Source organism: Geotrypetes seraphini, chromosome 3, assembly GCF_902459505.1.
Source record: "Geotrypetes seraphini chromosome 3, aGeoSer1.1, whole genome shotgun sequence".
Classification (NCBI taxonomy): domain Eukaryota; kingdom Metazoa; phylum Chordata; class Amphibia; order Gymnophiona; family Dermophiidae; genus Geotrypetes; species Geotrypetes seraphini.
This window is the reverse complement of record NC_047086.1, coordinates 293,125,174-293,141,659: the sequence shown is the minus strand read 5'-3', so window position 1 is coordinate 293,141,659 and position 16,486 is coordinate 293,125,174. Positions and strand designations below refer to the sequence as shown.

The 16,486-nt window shown below is 45.5% G+C and overlaps 1 protein-coding gene across 7 annotated transcripts in view; it reads right to left on the bottom strand.

Moving 5' to 3' along the window:
• HEATR5B (HEAT repeat containing 5B) overlaps positions 1–16,486 on the bottom strand; it is a 297,408-nt gene that overhangs the window by 189,282 nt on the left and 91,640 nt on the right. For 6 of the 7 annotated variants that reach the window (XM_033938914.1, XM_033938913.1, XM_033938916.1 and 3 more), the window contains 2 exons: positions 12,456–12,565; positions 104–166 (listed from right to left, as the gene is read on the bottom strand). In XM_033938914.1, coding sequence (XP_033794805.1) covers positions 104–166; positions 12,456–12,565 — 173 coding nt within the window. The remainder of the gene's footprint in view (positions 1–103; positions 167–12,455; positions 12,566–16,486) is intronic. The other variant, XM_033938919.1, reaches the window with a different exon arrangement.

Sequence of the window (16,486 nt, the reverse complement as noted above, 5' to 3'; positions counted from 1 at the left end):
GCAGATGACAATGCCACACACACACACACAAGAGAGGCGTTGATCTGCAGACAGATAGCACAGCAAACAGAAAAAACAGCAACCAACAGACATAAACACAAACAATTTATTAATTGAAGATCCGATGTGGCCAAGTTTCGCCCTAAGGCTGCGTCAGGGGTAGAAGCTATAAAAACCAAAAATAAAATACAATCATAAAATTAATAAATATGTTACTATAAAAAAAACAACACATATTTACATACAAATCAAATAAATGGTGTACATGCAAAATTATTAAAATTAACAATACCATCTATAAAAACAAAAAAGTGTTCTTAAATTGATCAGGTCCAGAGTCTTATGGCGGGAGCATTTAAATCCAAATTCTTAATATATTCAGCACTCAAAAACAGATTTATAAACAGCACAGCTACACCTTTTCACCTGTGATAATCTTCAGAAGCCTCAAACGTGACTAGTTTCACACGAGCCACTCTGCCCATGATTCACCTGAATCATCATGGGCTTCACATGCTACTTCATTTGTTTTCGATCAAAAGCATTTTTTAAAAAATCATTCATGTTATTTCTATGTACAGGCTATCTGGTCCGTGCCTCAAATAAAGAGGGATATCATTTTTAAGCTAAGTACTTTTGTACATAGAAATAACATGAATGATTTTTCAAAAATATGTTTATTGATGGAAAACAAATGAATTTGCCCGTGAGTCACCTGAATCATCATGGGCTTCACTTGTTGAGTGGCATGTGTGAAACTAGTCACCTTTGAGGCTTCTGAAGTTTAACACATATGAGAAGGTGTAGCTGTGCTGTTTATAAATCTATTCACAAATAATACAATAGCATAAAATGCCAAATATCCAGGGATCCCAATTTAACAAGCAACATCTGCAATGGGGTAGGTGAGACAGATTCATAACCATAGGAACTATGTTTAAGAAACAAAATATTAGCAAACAGAAGTCTAAAGTGTATTTAACATTATCTGACTGTGGCTGCATGCAGGTGTGATTTATAAGCAAAGAGAACATAAACATACAGAACTGCTAGAAATTTGTTAGTAAATCAGAATAATAAGTATGGCTAAACAATGGAGGGATACAAATAGCACAGTTACTTACCGTAACAGGTGTTATCCAGGGACAGCAGGCAGATATTCTTGACTGATGGGTGACGGCACCGACGGAGCCCCGGTACGGACAATTTTAGAGTGATTGCACTCTAAGAACTTGGAAAGTTCTAGTAGGCCGCACCGCGCACACGCGAGTGCCTTCTCGCCCGACAGAGGCGCACGGTCCCCAGTTAGGATAAGCCAGCTAAGAAGCCAACCCGGGGAGGTGGGTGGGACGCAAGAATATCTGCCTGCTGTCCTTGGATAACACCTGTTACGGTAAGTAACTGTGCTTTATCCCAGGACAAGCAGGCAGCATATTCTTGACTGATGGGTGACCTCCAAGCTAACAAAAAGAGGGATGGAGGGAAGGTTGGCTATTAGGAAAACAAATTTTGCAAAACAGATTGGCCGAAGTGTCCATCCCGTCTGGAGAATGTATCCAGACAATAATGAGATGTAAAAGTATGAACTGAGGACCAAGTAGCAGCTTTGCAGATTTCCTCAATAGGAGTGGAACGGAGGAAAGCTACAGATGCTGCCATAGCTCGAACTCTATGGGCCGTGACAGAACCTTCCAGTGTCAGTCCGGACTGAGCATAACAAAATGAAATGCACGCTGCAAGCCAATTTGACAACGTACGTTTAGAAACAGGACGTCCCAATTTATTCGGATCAAAGGACAGAAAGAGTTGGGGAGATGATCTGTGGGGCTTAGTACGCTCTAAATAGTAAGCTAGAGCCCGCTTACAGTCCAAAGTGTGCAGAGCCTGTTCTCCAGAATGAGAGTGAGGTTTCGGAAAGAAGACAGGCAGAACAATGGATTGGTTGAGATGGAATTCAGAGACAACCTTAGGGAGAAACTTTGGATGTGTATGCAGAATCACCTTGTCATGATGAAAGACTGTAAAAGGTGGATCAGCAACTAGTGCATGGAGCTCACTGACCCTCCTGGCAGAGGTAAGACCAATAAGGAAAAGTACCTTCCAAGTGAGAAACTTGAAAGGAGCAGTAGCCAAAGGTTCAAATGGAGGCTTCATTAAGGCGGAAAGAACCACATTGAGATCCCAAATTACAGGAGGGGCTCTGAGAGTTGGTTTCACATTGAAAAGACCCCGCATGAATCTGGACACCAAGGGATGAGCCGAGAGAAGTTTTCCATGAACTGGCTCATGAAAAGCAGCAATAGCACTGAGGTGGACTCTGATGGAAATAGACTTGAGGCCAGAGTCAGACAAAGAAAGTAGATAATCCAACAAAGTCTCCACTGCAAGGGAAGTGGGATCATGTTGATGAAGAAGACACCAGGAAGAAAACCGTGTCCACTTCTGATGGTAACATTGCAGAGTGGCCGGTTTCCTGGAGGCATCCAGAATGGAACGAACGGGCTGAGATAAAGAAGTATCATTAGAAGTCAGCCCGAGAGAAACCAAGCTGTCAGGTGCAGAGACGGAAGGTTGGGATGCAGAAGGATCTCCTGATGTTGCGTAAGCAGAGAAGGAAACAGCGGAAGAAGAAAAGGCTCCCTGGCACTGAGTTGAAGTAGAAGGGAGAACCAATGTTGCCTGGGCCACCGTGGAGCAATCAGAATCATGGTGGCTCCTTCCCTCTTGAGTTTGAACAAGGTTCGTAACATGAGAGGCAGAGGAGGGAAAGCGTACAGGAACAGATTGGACCAATCGAGGAGAAATGCATCCGCTGCCAGACGGTGAGGAGAGTAGAGTCTGGAGCAGAATAGGGGCAGCTGGTGATTTTGAGGAGCTGCAAAGAGGTCTATCTGAGGAGTGCACCACTGAGCGAAGATGGACTGTAGAGTTAAAGGATCGAGTGTCCACTCGTGAGGCTGGAGAATTCTGCTGAGCTTGTCCACTAAAGAATTCTGTTCTCCCTGAATGTAGATAGCTTTCAGGAATAGTTGGTGATCTGTGGCCCAAGCCCAAATCTTCTGGGCTTCCTGGCACAAGAGGCGAGAGCCTGTCCCACCCTGTTTGTTGATGTAGTACATCGCAACTTGATTGTCTGTGCACAGTAGGAGGACCTGAGGAAAGAGAAGATGTTGGAAGGCCTTGAGGGCATAAAACATCGCTCTGAGTTCCAGGAAATTGATATGATGCTTCATTTCCTGGGCTGTCCAAAGTCCTTGAGTTTGGAACTCGTTCAAATGAGCTCCCCAGGCATAAGGGGAGGCGTCGGTGGTGATGATAAGTTGATGAGGAGGTAGATGGAACAGAAGACCTCTGGAGAGATTTGAGGATATCAACCACCATTGTAGAGACTGACGAAGAGATGATGTCACAGATATGTGTCGTGAGCAAGGATCCGTCGCTTGGGACCACTGGGTAGCTAGGGTCCATTGAGGAGTGCGCAGGTGAAGACGTGCGAAGGGTGTGACATGAACTGTGGAGGCCATGTGACCCAAGAGTATCATCATGTGTTTGGCAGAGATGGAACGTTGTGGAAGTACCTGCTGACATAGAGATTGAAGAGTGTGAAGATGGTTGGACGGCAGGAACGCTCTCATGAGGACTGTGTCCAGCACCGCTCCAATGAATTGAAGTCTCTGAGTGAGGATGAGATGAGATTTGGGTAGATTGATCTCGAACCCCAGAAGTTGGAGAAACAGGATGGTTTGGTTGGTAGCCAGGAGTACTGTCTGAGATGAATTGGCCTTTATCAACCAATCGTCCAGGTAAGGAAAGACCTGAAGGTGGTGAGAGCGTAGAAAGGCAGCCACCACAATCAGACATTTGGTGAACACTCTTGGAGAGGAGGCAAGGCCGAAGGGCAGCACCTTGTATTGGTAATGACAGTGATTGATCATGAAACGGAGGTACTGTCTGGAGGTCAGATTGACCGGTATGTGAGTGTATGCCTCTTTGAGATCGAGGGAGCATAGCCAGTCGTCTTGATTGAGAAGAGGGTAAAGAGTGGCTAAAGAAAGCATCTTGAATTTTTCTTTGACTAAGCATTTGTTGAGATCGCGAAGATCTAGAATTGGCCTGAGATCTCCTGTTTTTTTGGGAACTAGAAAGTAACGGGAGTAGAATCCCTGTCCCTTTTGATCTAGAGGAACTTCCTCTATGGCGTTCAAAAGGAGGAGGGATTGAACCTCCTGGAGAAGGAGGGAAGACTGAGGAGTGTTCAAAGCAGACTCTCTTGGCAGACTTTGGGCAGGAAGGGTCTGAAAGTTGAGAGAGTAGCCGTGGCGGATGATGTTGAGGACCCATTAGTCCGAAGTGATAACTTCCCACCGGCTGAGGAAAAAAGTGAGACGGCCACCTATAGGTTGAGGTAGGTGGGTAGATGTTTGGACGCTGGCTATGCCCTGGAGAATCAAGTCAAAAGGGCTGCGTAGATTTTTGTTGTGGAGGTGGCTTCACAGGTTGCTGTTGCGGTGGCCTAGGCGTTTGTCGTTGTTGCTGACGTTGACGCCTAGGTTGCTGGGGAGCTGATGGCAATGGACGAGCCACATAACGGCGTTGATAGGCCGACTGCTGTCTGAAAGGCCGTGCCGGTGGAGCCTTCTTTTTTGTTTTGAGCAGAGTATCCCAGCGAGTCTCATGGGCGGAGAGCTTTTGGGTGGTCGAGTCCATGGATTCCCCAAAGAGCTCATCCCCCAGGCATGGGGCATTAGCCAACCGATCTTGATGGTTGACATCAAGCTCGGATACTCTAAGCCAGGCAAGTCGGCGCATGGCCACAGACATGGCCGTGGCTCTAGTGGTAAGTTCAAACGTGTCATAAATTGATCTTACCATAAATTTACGGAGTTGGAAAAGAGAAGACGAGCAGTGGTGGAAAGCCTGTCGTTTCCGCTCAGGAAGGTACTTTTCAAAGGAAGCTATGGTGGTAAGGAGATGCTTAAGATAAAAAGAAAAGTGAAAAGCATAATTACCAGATCTATTAGCTCACATTGCATTCTGGTATAACCTCTTACCGAATTTGTCTATGGCTTTGCCCTCTCTGCCAGGAGGGACAGAAGCATATACACTAGCTCCGGCGGACTTCTTAAGTGTAGATTCCACAAGCAGAGATTCATGTGGAAGCTGTGGCTTATCGAATCCAGGAATAGGGATTACTTTATATAATGAATCCAATTTACGGGGAGCTCCTGAGATGGTCAAAGGAGTCTCTAGGTTCTTATAGAAAGTTTCCCTCAAGATGTCATGAAGAGGGAGTTTCAAAAATTCCTTTGGAGGCTGGTCAAAATCAAGGGCATCCAGAAAGGCTTTGGATTTTTTAGACTCAGCCTCCAAAGGAATGGAAAGAGATTCACACATGTCCTTCAGAAAGGAAGTGAAAGACGTAGAATCATGTTTGGAGGATGGATCAGGAACAGCAGAATCATCCTCATCCGAGGAACACTCACCCTCAGAAAGAAAAGGCTCTTCGGAGTCACCCCACAGATCAGGATCCCTAATATGGGAGCTACGGTCTCGAGACTCCGGAGTAGAGGGTTCCAGATGTCGGGATTTGCGTGTCGACTTACCCGACCTCATAGATACGGTACCGGGAGACGTTACCGACTGCAACGGTGCCGAAGTCTGCACCGACTGATGCTGGGCTCTCGGTTCCGGTGCGAGGACTGGCATCGATATCGATGAGGCAGAGTGGACCGATACCGAAGCAGTGGACGCAGACAATAGAGGCTGCTCCACTGCCGGTACCGGTGGCTCAGACCGGACCGGGACCGGAAGGGTCGGTGCCAATAGAGCAGGAAGGAGTTGCTGTAACTGCTCCTTGAGCTGCACCTGTAGGACGGCTGCAATGCGCTCATCCAAAGAAGGCACCGGTACCGCCTTTTTCTTTTGCGGTACCTGCGGTGCCGCTCGACGCCCCGGAGATGAGGAGCCCGAGGTCGAGGGACTCACCTCGATGGGGGCGGAGCGCTTCCGCGGGCGCCTCAGGGTCGGCAGGACTGGGCTCGCTGCAATTGAGACCGGAGGACGCTCCAGCGGGGAAGGCTTCTTAGCCGGCTTACCTGGGTGTAGCGACGCTGGCACGGTATTGCGCGGTGTCGACGAAGAGGGTGCCGACTGAGATGGGGCCGGTGTCGATGCCGCAGGATCGGACATATCGGCACCGAAAAGTAAGCGCTGCTGTATCTGGCGATTTTTTAAGGTACGTTTTTTCAACGTGGCACAGCGGGTGCAGGTGGTAGCCTGATGCTCAGGACCTAGGCACTGTAAGCACCAGTTGTGCGGGTCCTTGAGGGATATAGGCCGTGCACACCGCTGGCACTTTTTAAACCCTGGCTAGGGGGGCATGAAAGTAAAAACGGCTTCTGCCAAATCGAAGGCCGAGGCCTCGATGATGGCAGCAGGCCCCACCGGGGCAAAATCGAATGAAGAAAAATAAAGAAATAAACTCTATTTTATTTATTTATTTATTTTTTAACGAAAAAGAAGAGAAAGAAAGGAAAAATATTTTCCAAAAAGGTTTCGCGAGCAGGTAAGCATATAAGAAAAATTCCAACAGCCGTTGAAAAATGCGACTTCTTAGCTCTGCGGAAACTAAGAAACTGGGGACCGCGTGCCTCTGTCGGGCGGGAAGGCACTCGCGCGTGCGCGGTGCGGCCTACTAGAACTTTCCAAGTTCTTAGAGTGCAATCACTCTAAAATTGTCTGTACCGGGGCTCCGTCGGTGCCGTCACCCATCAGTCAAGAATTATGCTGCCTGCTTGTCCTGGGATAATTACCTTTTTTATACATATATGCTGACTATTCGTTTTGGCTATATAAATGACCGGAGCATTGGTCCGGTCTTTTCCCTTAGAGGGAACCCATAGAGGAGGTAAGCAGCGGCTTCTCAAGTGGGGGGTAGTATCTGCCACTCTATGCATGTTACATCCCTCCATGCCTTGCTTGAAGTGTGAAGGTCATTTAAATTTTGTTTGGATTGCATCCTCTCGCTATATGGGGATTCTCTGTGTTTATCTCAGCTTTTTGAATTCTGTCACAGTTTGTGTCCCTACCAGCTCCACTGGAAGAGCATTCCAAACATCTACCACTCTGTGTGAAAAAATATTTCCTGATGTTATTTTTAAGTTTATTTCCTCAGAACTTCCATTCATGTAACTACTGCTTCCTTTCTCTGAAAATATTTGATTGTGTATTGATAAATTTCAAGAATTTAGATGTCTCTATCATATATTCCTTGTCCCTCTTTTCCTCAAGGGCAGTGGTCTTCACTAATTTTTAAGCGGGGCCATTTTGGGTCCAATAGGGCTGAAGGAGAGCCAACGAATATGTTCCTACTTTAGGCCATGACTCTAATAATGCTTTTCGACATTCATTCCTACCAGAATACCTGGCCTTGATCACATGTGCAGAACACAGATAAACCCTAAGCAAACACAGGACCACAAACTAAAAGTCCTAATATACAGAAACAAAATGCTAAGATGCCAGACTCTGCATGCAGTAAACACCAGAGAAACAGAAAGAAATGCATTTCTTCCTGAACAGTGCAAAATATAGACAACAGATGTAAATTCTCAAAACTGACATGCTTTAATCACTAAATTTAAAATAAAATTACCATTGTTGTCTGGTGATTTTATTTTTCTAATCATCTTTTCCCGTCTCTGGTTGCACTTCCTTCTGTCTGTGCTCTTAACTGTGTTTCCAGGGACTTCTTTATCCATTTACTGTTTTTCTCTCCTTCTTAACTTTCTGCCCTACATCCATCTTTGGATATGTAAAAGTAATGATTTGACAATGAGGTATTTTTTATACCTTTTTCCCTGAATATTGTTGACTTAGTCTACATCCATATTTGGCATTAACTTTTCAACATTTAACTTTCTTCAATTTTCTGCTTCTTTCTCAAATCTATTTACTGTTCTATGTCTCAAATCTATTTACTGTTCCAGATTTGATCCATGTCTTCCCTTCCCATCTACCCAAGTGAACTATCCCCTCTCTTCTCTCTGCCTTTCCCCTCCCCTCCATCCATGTGTACCATCTCCTCCCTCTTTCTTCTCACCTATTCCCATCTTTTCTTAAACAGCATTTTTTTCTCTCTCTCTCTTCCCTTCTTCACCCTTCCCATCCCTGTGCACCATCTCCTTCCTCTCTCTCCCCCTCTGGTGATCTGACATCTTTCTCCTCTTCTTCCCACAGTCTGGCATCACTCTCCCCTTCTTCCTGTCCCCCCCCTACCTCTCTCTCCTCCTTACCTCATCTGGCATGTCTATCTCTTTCCCTCCCCCTCCAGCAGTCCAACATCTCTCTCCTTCCCTTTCTCCTATTTGTGGTCTGGTATTTCCTCCATCCTCCTCCTTCCTACCATAGTCTGGCATCTTTGTTCTCCCCTTCCCTTCCCCCCTCCCAAAGGTCTGGCATCTCTTTCTTTTTTTTTCCCCTCCCCATCTCCGCGGTTCAGCATCTCTCTAATAACCACCCCCCTGAAATCCCCCAGCAACTTCCCCTCCATGGGATCCAGTAAGGCAGCTGTTCTTGTACTCTTCAGGCTGCTGGCTGCGTGAGTGAAGTAAACACACTGCCTTTGGTGGCCCAGACGCTTTCCCTCTGCTACTACTTCCAGTCAATGCAGAGACAGGAAGCAGTAATAGAGAAAGCTTCAGTGCCCAAAGAGTGAGAGAGTAGCTGCAGCGATGGATCCTGAGGGGGAAAGGTGTGTGGGGGGGGACTCCTGATTGCAGTGTGAGCCACCCAAAAGGTCTCTGTGAGCCGCCATTAGCTCGTGGACCTTGCAATGAGGACTACTGTTCTAGGGTATACACATTCATGTCTCAAGTCTCTTCTCATACATCATCTGGCACATATCACCAAACCATTTTTGTCACCTTCCTCTGAATAGCTTTAAGACCTTTTATATCCTTAGTGAGATACAACCTCCAAAACTGAACAAGGTTCTCCAAGTGTGGCCTCACCAATGACTTGTAAAAGAGAATTACCATCTCCTTTCTTCTGCTGGTTATGCCTCTATGCAGCCTAGCATCCTACTGGCTTGGCCACTGCCTTATCTCATTGTTTTTGACACCTTAAGATTCTTAGACACGATCACCCCTGGTCTATACCTATCATCTTCTCACTCCCTATCACATACAGCTCCTTTGGATCACTCTGCACTTCTTTGCATTAAATTCTAACAGTCAGATATTAGACCATTCCATTTTTTGTAGATCATGTTTTCATTTTGTCTGCTCCCTTCAGGGTATTCATCTGTTGTAAATTCTCATGTCATAAAAAAAAGCAAAACTTTTCCTTCTAACTGTTCAGCAATATTGCTCACAAACATTTTATATAGAAATGGCCCAAGTATCGGGCTTAACAAAGATGGCTTCTGGTAGCTGGAGCTAAGTTGCCTTGGAGGTACCTAAGGGCTGCCTTTTACCTTTTCAATGGTCAAACGCAAATCCAAGCTCTGGGTCTTCCCGGATGAATCTTCGGCAGCAGCAAGCCTGATGGACGTCTTTCTCCAAACGAGGGACGCAAACGAGTGAGCCGGAGTTTTCCTCGGCTGTGAGAGGCACGCAAGCAGTCAGCACTCTCCCTCAAGGCAACATCGTTATCTCTGGAGGAGCGGAGTCCTCCGAGTCGCCCTGGGGCGTTAGAGCAGCAGTTGGTGGAAGGAACGTCCTGGGGTATTCTCTCTTCTGACAAGCTGAGTACGGGAGTCGACTCAGCAGGAGTTGTGAAGCGAATTCAGTTACTGGAGCACTCGTAGGAGTTGAACAGCGGATCCCTCAGGATTTCCTTAAACTGAATCCATCTCCAGCTGAGAACATAAGAACATAAGAAGCGCCATCTCCGGATCAGACCTTCGGTCCATCAAGTCCGGCGATCCGCACACGCGGAGGCCCCGCCAGGTATACACCTGGTTTATTTATAGCCACCATATCTTTATATGCCTTTCTCAAGGAGATATGCATCTAGTTTGCTTTTGAAGCCTGGGACTGTCGATTCCGCAATAATCTCCCCTGGGAGAGTATTCCAGATGTCCACCACTCTCTGTGTGAAGCAGAACTTCCTGACATTAGTCCTGAACTTGTCCCCCCTTAGCTTCATTTCATGTCCTCTTGTCCGTGTCAAATTGGACAATGTAAATAATCTTCTCTGCTCTATTTTGTCGATTCCTTTCAGTATTTTGAAGGTCTCGATCATATCCCCCCGCAGTCTCCTTTTCTCAAGGGAGAACAATCCCAGTGTTTTAAGTCGATCCTCATATACCAGTTTCTCCATACCCTTCACTAGTTTAGTTGCTCGTCTCTGCACCCTCTCCAGCAGTTTTATATCCTTCTTTAGGTAGGGAGACCAATGTTGGACGCAGTATTCCAAGTGAGGTCTGACCATTGCCCTATAAAGCGGCATTATTACTTTCTCCGATCTACTCGAGATTCCTTTCTTTATCATGCCCAACATTCTATTTGCCTTCTTTGCCGCTGCCGCGCATTGTGCCGACGGCTTCAGGGTCCTATCTATCAGTACACCCAGGTCTCTTTCTTGTTCACTTTTTCCCAGAGTTGCACCTGTCATTTTGTACTCGTATTCCTTATTCTTACTGCCTAAATGCATTACCTTGCATTTCTCCACGTTGAACCTCATTTGCCATTTCTCCGCCCATTTTTCTAACCGACACAAATCGCTCTGGAGTTCCTCACTATCCTCCTGCGATCTGATTGCCCGGCAGAGTTTTGTGTCTCAGGTACTTTAATTACACCAGAGAGTCTGGGTTTTGAACTAACACCTATGCAGAGGCCCAAGGTGTTTAATATGGAAACACTCTGGGAAGCAATATCTAGTCTGCAATTCTCTTTGGGGATTCAAATGCAGCAACACGTTACTCTACTGTTGTGACTGAAAATTTGGATTTGAAAAATAGACTATCTAGCATGGAAAACAAAGTGGATGGACATGAGACCAGAATAAAAACTGTGGAGTCCCAGGCCTCAGTGTAAGGGATAGTGGAAACCTTAATTTTAAGGTGGAAATGTTGGAAAACATGACCAGAAGATGTAATCTTCGGATTACAAACTTTCCAAAACTACCACTTATTCCAGTGCAAGATACATTTAAGAAATATCTGAAAGAAGTTTTGAAAGTTCCTGAAACCTCTTATCTACCTCTCACAAAAATATATTATTTACCAACTAGACCTTCAATTCAAAACCAAAACAGCAGAATTTATCTGCTGATAGTTTGGATTTGACAAATTTCCTAAAGAGATCTGATAATAAGGTACCGGCAACTGCTACGCTGCTTGTACAATTTGCAATGGACTCTGACAGAGAATGGATGTTTAAGTTGTTCGTTAAGTTTAAGGATATACTATTTATGATAGTGAGAATGTATCCAGATGTGTCACGAACAACCCAAAAGAGAAGAAAACAGTTTATTTTGAGACCAAGGGTATTGCAGTTGGGTGCGATGTTCGTTCTCAGATACCCTTGTAAATGTGTGATGGTCTAACAAGGAAATAGATATGTCTTTTTTTGAGCCTCAGCAGTTGATAAAATTTATTTCTGCTAAAGAGCAAGTTTAGTATTCTTGAGAGTCTCTCTGATACAAGTCAGCTAAGTTTAATAAGGTTCTTGTGCCCAATCAGCGACCATCTTTTTATTTTTCTTGTATTGTTTTATTAGAAGATTCAGTGAATGCATAGCTTTCTTTCCTTTTAATTAAGGTCTAATTATACAAACCAGCATACTTGATTTCTGAGTTTAATTTCATACCTTTGGATTGATGGGAAAGTTTTTTCTTATGTAAATTTTTTTTATATACCTTTTGTTATTCAAAAATGTTAAAACTGGTATTGTATTATTTCTTGTTTTGATTAATATTTTTGTCAAAAGAATAAAATGAAAAGAAAGATTTAAAAAAAAAAAGAAAAAAGAAAGAAATGGCCTCAGTATCAATCTCCAAGGCAACTAAGAAGCTCTTTCTTTCCTATAAGTGAATTCCATTTACTACCATACTTTTGTCTTGTCAGTCAACCACTTTCTGATCCAGTTCACTAATTTGGGACCTAATTTCATCCTGTTCAGTTTGGATGTAGTTTACTTTGATGAGAACTGGATTGAGAAGACACATTGGTGAAATCCAACACAGATTTGTCTGGCATAATCTACCTTTGGTAAACCATGTTGACTCAGATTTTGTAATCTATTGGGTCAACAATTGTAAAAGACATGTTTTGTTTAGTGATTAAGTGAATGGACCAAAAAATGCCCATCTCAGTTTTACCAACAGAATTTACTATGGAGTAGAGGAACAAGGAAAAATAATTTCCATAAAAAAGATATTTCAGTAAGAATCCAACTCATTGTATTTCTTTAGTGGGTAAATTAATCACCACAAGTGCTTTTCATCCTCACCTTCATAGGTTTTTGGAGGTAACAGTGCCAGAATATCATACAGTCTGAGGCGAACCATAGCAGCACTAGCTTTCAAGTGGGCTCCATGGGCTTTTGTCACAGATGGAATGCTATAGTGTGAAAAAACAAATTAGAAATTTTACCATACTTATGTATATGAAAGTGAAGTAATTTTGCAATGTTTGGTCATCAACAAGGGCCTCTTTTAACAAGCCAAATAGAGTGGGCTAACACAGTAAACGCACCAAAGCACATAGTGATTTAAAGGTCATCAATGCATTTGCCACATAACACATGCTAGCATGGCTTGAAAAAAAAAAAAAAAAAAAAAAGAGATCCTAAACCTGTCACAACTAATCTTAGTCACCATGTGAAAAAGTTGAAGGAAAAGCCTCAGAAGCTCACAATTGCTATCAAACAATGATAGTTGATTATGCAAAATTTTGCTTAACATAAGATTTCAACCCCAAATTATTTGCAGGTATCTATGCTTTTAAAATACTGCAAGTTAGAGAATGATTCAGGGATAGGGTAGGGATGGAGATAGCTCCTGCGGGGATGGGGACAAAATTATCCCTGTAAGTTCTATCCCTGTCCCTTCCCTGCAAGCTCTGTCCTCATCTGCACAATCTTTGAACACTTTACAATTATAAGTGTTTGAAGCTTGTGCAGATGAGGACAGAGCTCGTAGGGATGGGGCAGGGACAGAACTCATGGGGACGGGAAGGGGATAGAAATAGATCCTGTGGGACAGGGACAAATTTATCTCCGTGCCATTCTCTAGAACAGTGTTTTTCAACCGCTGTTCCGTGGCACACTAGTGTGCCGCGAGATGTTGCCTGGTGTGCCGTACGGTCAGGGCCGCCATCAGGGCAGTACCACCAGTCTAGGGAGAGGGGCGGTCCGCTCCACGTGGACAGGAGAGAGCTGGACGGGGGACCCGCGGAGTTCAATACATCTCGAGCCGCGAGGCTCGTCTTCTGTTCCTGCCTGCCCTGCAGCTAACATATAGCCGATCGCAAGCGTTCCCCGATGTCAGCGCTGACGTCGGAGGGAGGGCTTAAGCAAAGCCTGCCCTCCGACGTCAGCGCTGACGTCAGAGAATACTTCCGTTCGGCTATTTGTGCACGGCAGGGCAGGCAGGAAGGAAGCAGAAGACAAGCCTCGCGGCTTGAGCTTCGTTTTGCTGAGAAAGTTGCAAAGATGGGCTGGGAGGCAAACACGGAACACAAAAGGGGGGGGGAGTGCGTTTTGGACACAAGGCATGAACTTGGGAGAGAGGAAGGGAGGGAAAGAGATGCTGAGGTGGGGGAGGGAATGCGTTTTTGGACACAGAAGAAATGGACTTGGGAGAGAGGAAGGGAGGGAAAGAGATGCTGAGGTGGGGGAGGGAATGGGTTTTTGGACACAGAAGGCATGGACTTGGGAGAGAGGAAGGGAGGGAAAGAGATGCTGAGGTGGGGGAGGGAATGCGTTTTTGGACACAGAAGAAATGGACTTGGGAGAGAGGAAGGGAGGGAAAGAGATGCTGAGGTGGGGGAGGGAATGCGTTTTTGGACACAGAAGAAATGGACTTGGGAGAGAGGAAGGGAGGGAAAGAGATGCTGAGGTGGGGGAGGGAATGAGTGTTTGGACACAGAAGGCATGGACTTTGGAGAGAGGAAGGGAGGGAAAGAGATGGTTGTGTACACGGGGAATAGAAGAAAGGAGAATTTTTGGTCATAGGGAGGGAGTGAGGTACAGATAGTGGCATACCAGGGTGGGGGGGGGGCGGTCTGCCCCACCCCGGGTTTACGTCCCAAGGGGGTGCACAGCTGGCCACCCTCCAGTGTTGTCCCTAGGCCGGCAAACTGCGGCTCTTTAGCCACTTGAGTGCCACCGCCGCCATCGGGAACAGGCCGGCGCCAAGTTCTCCCTGCTTTTCCCTGTGGGGCCGGCCAACTCTCGCCACTCGTGTCAATTCTGACGTCGGAGAGGACGTTCTGGGCCAGCCAATCACGTCCTCTCCGACGTTAGAATTGACGACGGGTGGCGAGAGTTGGTCGGCCCTGCGGGGAAGAGAAGCAGGGAGAACTTGGTGCCGGCCTGTTCCCGATGGCGGCAGTGGCAGCCTATTCCCCAGTGGCGGTGGCAGCATTATAAAATACTTTCTTTGTGTTTATTTGATTCCTATATATTTATATATAGTCAATATAGGCACAGTTAAATTTTTTAACTTTTTCTAATGGTGGTGTGCCTCGTGATTTTTTTTCATGAAACAAGTGTGCCTTTGCCCAAAAAAGGTTGAAAAACACTGCTCTAGAATACCATGTTAAGCTCTTTGTCACCAACTTTTAGCTAGCTACTTTTTTGCAACATTAAAATGATCTCAATATGAAATGTTTTTTCCCCTGCATTATTGATGCGCAGCTTAAATTAGAACTTAAAATAGTAAATGGAAATCATTCTCTTTTCTTTAAAAACTGAAACACAATAGGAAAATTGTCTGGTGTACTAAGTCGGTGTGAATCATAATTATAGTAGCACATTGACTAGGCTATCAGAGGCCAAAGTATTGTTACAGCCCTAACTACCTAGCTATCATTCATTAAGCGCAAATGGAAAAAATCTAACTCCCCTACAGACAAACAATCCTGGAGAGCCAACATTAAGCACTATAATTCTACATTAAAAAAAGCAAGAAAGAACTTCTATGGCGAGAAAATCTCCAGATCCAATAACCAGAGTAGTACACTTTTCAAAATCTGGCGCTCGCTAACCTCCAAAAAAGACTCCACCTCTTTCCCCTCCTCTCCCTCAGCCGATGTTCTGGCAAATTTCTTCAATGATAAGGTCACTACCTTACGTTGCTCCTTCCCACCTGCAGTCTCCTACAACTCCCTGGTGCTCACTGACCCCAACCCTACTCTACCGGCCTCCAGCGCTATCCCAGCCGACAGACTCTGGGTTGCCTTCGACCAAGTATCCGATTCCATCATCCTCAAACTCTGTCTCAAATGAAATCCTGCAATTGTTCTTTAGACCCTTTCCCCTCCTACCTCTACGAGGAAATACCCACTCAAGCCATCTCTTCCATTGCCAAACTCCTAAACTCCGCTCTACATTCGGGCCTTTTCTCCCCAGAAATAGGCCATATCGCCTTAACCCCCCTATTGAAAAAACATGACCTCGACCCGACCACTCCATCCAGCTATCGCCCAATAGCAAATATCCCTCTCCTAACCAAGATGCTCGAGTCCATCATATCGACTCAACTCTCATCCTACCTAGAGAAATTCTCCATCCTCTTACCCTACCAACACGGCTTTCGTCCCAATTTCAGCACCAAATCCCTACTGACCTCCCTAATCTCCAAGGTCCAACAACTTCACTCCCACAACAAGTTCACTGTCCTCTTGCAATTTGACCTCTCCGCCGCTTTCGACGTTGTTCATCACGACATTCTACTTTATCAACTTTCCGAGATTGGCATCACCTCCACTGTCCTTGAATGGTTCTCAAAATTCCTTCGTTCCCGCTCTTACATTTTCAACATGAATGGTACCTCTTCCTCCCCCTGGACACCAATCTGTGGAGTCCCGCAAGGTTCACCTCTTTCTCCTATCCTCTTCAACATTTCAACACAAGAAAACGCAGAGGACCTAACTCTGTCTCTTTTTCCCCCATACAGGACAGCTCAACATCGACACCTCATATCGCCCTGAGGAACAGATATCAGCTGCTACAGGAAGATCTGGAGAAAGAGCTACAAGTAGTTGTTCAGCAGACGGTTCCAACTCCGGAATCAACAGTACAGCCCACCCCTAAGAAGCGCAGAGTGGTGGTCATCGGAGATTCGCTGCTGAGGGGCACCGAGGGACCAATCTGCAGACCAGACCTACAATCAAGAGAGGTCTGCTGTTTGCCAGGGGCCAGGATCCGGGATGTCACTGCTTGCATTGACAGACTCATCAAGCCCCGAGACCACTTCCCCATGGTTCTAATCCACGTCGGAACCAACGACACCGCAAGGAGCAGCCCGGACAGCATAC